We start from the raw sequence: 6,406 nt of genomic DNA on the forward strand, positions 1-6,406 counted from the left end.
CAGTCAAAACTTTCACATCACTCTCCTGCCGTTGTTTAATGCAACATCGCCATCTAGTGATGGATATTCTGCATTGCAGGCAGCCCCTGAGCGTATGATGCTCTTGTGTTCTTTTCCAATATAGCCTATATATTTATGGGGACAAGATTTTGATTTTGACTGCCGGAAAGGGTATTCAAAGAGTTTGACTTTCAAGATATATATTATACAGATTCTCATTAATATTCAGCTGAATGCTTATTTGTAAACTTAATAAAATTAGACGATTTCAAGACCACATTTTCAATCAGGTCAATGTTTTAATAACACTTACATTTCTGAAAGCGCCATAAATGGTGTCTTGATTTCAGATTAAGAAAAATATTGCAGAGAACCAGATTATTTTATGAAGTTCAGCCCATTTTGTCTACCCCATCTGCTGAAATGGGCCAGACTTTCAAAAAATATTTAAATATTTTCATGGGCCTCTTCTTTAAATTGTTCAGGTAACAGTAAAATAATCACAGTTGAAGCTTGGACATATTATATTTACATTGTATGAATCTATTAATGTAATACGCTCTTCTTGTTATTAAATGATATATAAAATTAGAAGTAAATAAGTTATAATGATATATCCGATACATACCAGTGACAAGTTTTTGAACGGCAAGATTTTTAATGTTTTTTTTTTGTTTGTTTTTAAGAATTCTCTTCTGCTCACCAAGCCTGCATTTATTTGATCCACAATACAGCAAAAGCAGTAATATTGTGATTTTTTTTTTTTACTATTTAAAATAACTGCTGTTTATTCCTGTGATCAAAGCTACATTTTCAGCATCGTTACTGCAGTCTTCAGTGTCACATGATCCTTCACAAATCATTCTAATATGCTGATTTGCTGTTCAAGAAACATTTTTTTTATTATAATCAACATTTAAAACAGTTGAGTAATTTATTTTGAGGATCATCTGATGAATAGAAAGACCCAAAGATCAGCATTTATCCGAAATAAAAAGTGTTTCAAGGATGCTTTAAATTGATCAAAAGTGATGACAAAGACATTGATAATGTTACAATAAATGCTGAACTTTCTATTCATCAAAGAAACCTGAAAAAATAGCTGTTTTCAACAATGTATATATATATATATATATATATATATATATATATATATATTTTTTTTTTTTTTTTTTGAGCAGCAAATCAGAATATTAGAATGATTTCTAAAAGATCATATGACTGGAGTAATGATGCTAAAATTTCAGCTTTGAAATCAGGAATAAATTACATTTTTGAATATATTCAAATAGAAAACGGATATTTTAAATGGTAAAATGGTACTGTTTTGCTGTACTTTGGATCAAATAAATGCAGGCTTGGTGAGCAGAAGAGACTTTTAAAAAAATCATTGTACTGTTCAAAAACTTCTGACTGGTAGGCCACTTGTAAATGAAACAGATTATTGAAGAAGTGTTACCTTTGTGAAATTTGCTAGTAATTTCTGTGTGCAAACAGTTTACTGTAAATCAAGTCTCAGAAGAAGACACTTTTAACGCTACCAAAAACATCTGGTCATGCACGTTCACGTCAGGAACAAGGAGCCGTGGGGGTCACGAGGGTCATCTTGAAAAACCTTCAAACAAACAACTCCAGACTTCAGTGATGACATCAATTCCTGGATGGCAGCACGGCTCTAATTCCACTTCCACGCCGGATTTCTAAAACAGGGAAGGGGGGAGGCTGGCAAATAGACAACAACACCGGATTGAGGAAACTGACGAGGGCATACTATGTGCAAAACAAACTTGTTTAAAGCTGACAGCCATGCAGCCCGAGCCGTTTCATTCACTATCGCAGCTCCTCCCCAGCGCACTAGACCCGAGGACAGCATCCAGCGTGGTGTTCGCTAGCACTTCAAGCCATGCGTTTGTACGCGATCCCTGTGTTGCTGCTGATGGTGCTCGGAGACGCTGACGCGTGGGGTCCCGCGGGTAAATACGCCGTCAGCTGCCCGGATAAGTGCAACCCCGCGCTGTGCGGCTCGACGCAGCGCTGCAGGCGCACGGTGCTGGATGACTGCGGATGCTGCCAGCTCTGCGCCGCGGGACGGGGAGAGCACTGCTACCGCACCGTGTCCGGGATGCACGGCGTCAAGTGCGGACCGGGACTCTTCTGCGACTTCTACAAGGATGAGGATGATTATGGAGATGAATATGGCATCTGCAAAGGTACGGGCTGATGTGTGCACCTGCTCAGGCAGATGGGATCGTGGGGGGGGGGGGACTGGCATACATTCAACGGATTCATTGATTTTGCTATCAGTTATGTCTTAATTATAAACTGCAACTTTCAGAGCAAACGAGAACTTAAAATACTTAAATGAACTAAAAATAATGACATAGAAATAAACATTTACTTTCTTTACTTCCTTACCAAAGAGACGATTTTTCAAAATTTCTTTATATATTTTTTTCTTATATATTTATTTATTTATATTAGCCCATAATTATATCTAATAAGGATTTAAAATGTATTAATATATTCATGTTTAATTAATGTTTAAAATGTATTAATATACTAAAATGTACGAATTAATGGATTTCTAATTTAATCTTAATATAAAAATAATAATATCTTTTCAGAATTAATATATTTAATATATAAAATATGAAATAAAAAGTATAGCTTTCCACCAAAGTTTAATAAGACATGTATCTACATATCTTGAAAATCAAACCTTTATTATTGTCTCCTATCATCAATGTAGTCTTCATACATAAAAAAACAACCAAAAAAACAACAACCATAAAAATGGAGTTCAAAACGAGTTGTGTAAAAGAGAATGCGTATGCAAAAAAATACAAAAAAATAAAGATTTTATATTTATGATGCCCTTATACACATTAAATATTCTATATATTTCAAATTAGAATAAACAAAAAAAAAAAAACTGATAAAAGTGACAAAATCAACAAAAATGAGTCAAAAAGAGATGTGAAAGAAAAAATGGTATATATACATAATCATAAATATATACATTTCTTTTATATATTTAGTCTCTGTATATGTTAAAGACTGTTCTGACAAATTGCTTGACTTTTTCCTATCGTGCGATGTCAAGTTTTTTACTAGCTGGTGTATCACACAGCTTCATTACACCTGTTCAAGGCAGATTAATTCTATTTTTTGGAGAATATTCAAATATTTATCGAAATCCTCATGATTAGGTTTTGAGGTGATCTCAGGTTACAGGTTAAAGAACAGTTCGGCATACTAAAGAAAACTCGCCTCCAAGTCTCTTTTCTGTGGAGTCCTTCAAGGGCCCCTAAATTATTACTTAAAGTATTATGTAAGAACAACGTGAGTTGGTGAAAGAACACTCGTTGCTTTGTATTGGTGAAACACACTCCTTCCACACCAATTACTCGCACTCAGCCTTTTAATTGTGTCTTACCCCGAGTTTTAGATGTAAGTGAGCCTTCTGATCCTTTTACACAAACACTGGATCAGCAATGAGCAAATATCCTCAAAAAGAGTCTTTGTTAATGACAAGTGTTTAAGTTGCGGTACAGATCCCGTAATGGTTAAATCAGCTGTAACATGTTTGTGTTTTCTCTTTTCAGACTGCATGTACGGAACATATGGCATGGGATGTCGGAAAACATGCAACTGTAAAGCAGGTGGACTGTGTGACAGGGAAACGGGCGCTTGTCTCTCCTTTAAATTCTTGGCTAAAATGGCCATGCTGAAATCTCATTCAAGTGAAGGTGAGTTTACGGTTTATTACAAAATAATTTATTTCTGAATTTAAAAAAATATATATATATATTTAAAACATGTCCTTTGATATACAGTGACATTATGCAGAATATTTAATTAATGAATATTTTTTTAAATTATTATTGTATGACAGGTAATGAAGTGGGCTCAGGCGACGACAACACTGAAACCAGCAGCAATCGGTCTTCCGCTCGCAATTTTCTCACCCCTCGCTGACAGCAACTCTCCATCTTCAGTTTAGTCAGTGTACATGTAGCATAATAAATTAAAGGACCAAACGGATATATTTTAATATGTTTAAAAAGGTCAAAGAAAAAGATATGCATTTTATTCTGTATATTTTACAGATGTGTATGCCAGTTATATCTTTATTCCAAAGCATGTCTACATGCATTCACATGCACACAAATAAACATGCAAATATCCAGCAGAGTTTGATATCCCAATAATAACGTTCCCGCTGGGGCTCATTATGCTGAAACTGAGATGTCAAAACTGTGGTTAAACTGAATGAACACACACAAACACTTTTATGAATGTATTACAATTAAATCATAATTAATGAGATGCATATTCTAAGATTATATATCAGACTCAATTCCAATTCTGATCAGCAAAGTTCACTGATGTGACATCTGTAATGCTAAACAGTGATGTTGTTCATGTGTGTGGTATATTAAGGCCAAGGAGATTATTATAAATTATGGACTGTATATCCTTATAATCTGTGTGTAAATTATTCTCTGTGAATCTTTGCTTTAAAACCCTCTTGAAAGAGATAATATGAATTCTTACTGCTTTATGTATGAGATTTAAATTAAACAATGTAATTCTATGAGGGAAAAAAACAGTCTCTTGTTGTTGTTGTTTTGCCATTTTTTATTTAGTCAAGTTTTTATTATTTTTATTAAAAGTTCTGTTTAAAACATTTAAAAAGTGTGAAAATGACGGAGAACTAATGTTCTATTTTTAATGTTTAAGTTAACTAAGATCAGGGGCCTGTACCATGATGGTAGATGAACAAATTCAGAGTTACAGGATTAGTTTCGAGTTGACAAAACCAAACCTCTCCAATCCGGCTTTGTTGGTACCATGATGCTGATCATCAACTTTCTTTGTTAACTCAGGCTTTGATCCTGAGTTTGTGGAGCATGTGCACATGAATGTGTGACATCAGTGGCTAACAGCCAATCACAAGCCTTGGTTAAAAGTTAAAGATTTTGCTAAAGGTTAAAAGATTGAAAAATATGTCATGAAATAATTCATGAAAGAGGACAAATAAAATAAATTATCTTGCTTTATCAGTGCAGTCACAAGTGAAACTTAAGTTAGTTTATATTGTTGGAAATATACAGCAATAGAGACTCGAACATGTAAGGTCACAGTCATTTTTAAAGCATTATCTATTGATTCTACAACTTATTTATATTATATACAATCTGTATCTATTAACATTCATTTAAAATAAATTATTTATAATAACTGTTAAACTAAAATAGCTTGTGTGTAATGGATTAATAATAATATAAATCATATAATTAAATAAATAATATAAAATAATGTAATTATCATTAAGGCCAGACCAACTTTTTTTTTCTTTTTTGTACTAGTGACCTTTAATTTGGAGCAAGATAAACTGGGAGAGTGACTTTTTTTGTGTCAGACATGTGTCAGTTAGCTCACATCTGATTGGTCCAATTTCAGTTTGAGATCTCTAACTCAGGTTAGCTGTGGAGTGTAAGTTACTATGGCAATGAACGCAGCTAAAAGCCAAGCTACTTTCATGGTACCTAAAACCCAGAGTTGGCGCAAGCTAAACTGAAATTTACCTGGCTAGCCAGCTAATCCAGCTTCATGGTACAGGCCCCTGTTTTCCTCAAGATATAGGAGAGACAATGTACTTTATACTTAAGATAATTTTTTTTATTTTTTGAAAGCCAGTATCTTTATATGCGTGTATTAAAGTTTTGAATACAAAAATATACTGAAAATTACCACTGTTATTGTCCAGGAGGAAATATATATAGATTTGATATATATATAGATTTGAGTATAATTATTGAGAATAATAACTTTGTATATATTTGAAATAGCAGAGGTTTTGAAACATCTGCATTTAAAGTATATTTTAGGCAGTTTTATGGATTTTTAACTAACTTTGAAAGGTAAAGCAAATTATAGATTTAGCTAAAAGTGTTCTAATTTAAGAACAACATCTAAAACCAGCGCTGCTTAGAGGTGGGGGTGTTATTAGACTTCACCCAAAAAAAAACAAAAAACAGTTAGTTACTGAAATACAGACCATGTGACAACTACTGATAGTTTTCAATCACGTGACCGGCTCGAAGACTTGGAGGGCAAAACATCCATAGAACTGCTGCACAAGCGTGTCAATTTTTCATCTGTTTCTCAGTCGCAAATATTTAGATCACCTCTCAAAAGGATAAAACAAAGGTATTTCTATACAAAATGCAAGTTTTGGCCAGTTGCAATCCATATTAAGCACCCGCGGCAATATTTCAATCATAAACAGTGCGACAAACGTTGTAAAAACAATTAAAGTGCCTTAATATATTTAAAACAGTAATATTAAAAGATCAAATTCAGTAATCACTAAATTAATGATGCATAGTTTACACAGGCA

The 6,406-nt window shown here is 33.5% G+C and overlaps 1 protein-coding gene across 1 annotated transcript; it reads left to right on the top strand.

The window, feature by feature from the left end:
- The first annotated feature begins 1,654 nt into the window (after positions 1 to 1,654).
- esm1 (endothelial cell-specific molecule 1) lies at positions 1,655 to 5,008 on the top strand. The gene is made up of 3 exons (XM_058758732.1): positions 1,655 to 2,210; positions 3,606 to 3,749; positions 3,896 to 5,008. Exons 1-3 carry the CDS (start codon positions 1,904 to 1,906, stop codon positions 3,976 to 3,978), a joined length of 534 nt encoding a protein of 177 aa, XP_058614715.1. The 5' UTR covers positions 1,655 to 1,903; the 3' UTR covers positions 3,979 to 5,008.
- Positions 5,009 to 6,406: the final 1,398 nt, after the last annotated feature.

Source organism: Onychostoma macrolepis, chromosome 21, assembly GCF_012432095.1.
Source record: "Onychostoma macrolepis isolate SWU-2019 chromosome 21, ASM1243209v1, whole genome shotgun sequence".
Classification (NCBI taxonomy): Eukaryota; Metazoa; Chordata; class Actinopteri; order Cypriniformes; family Cyprinidae; genus Onychostoma; species Onychostoma macrolepis.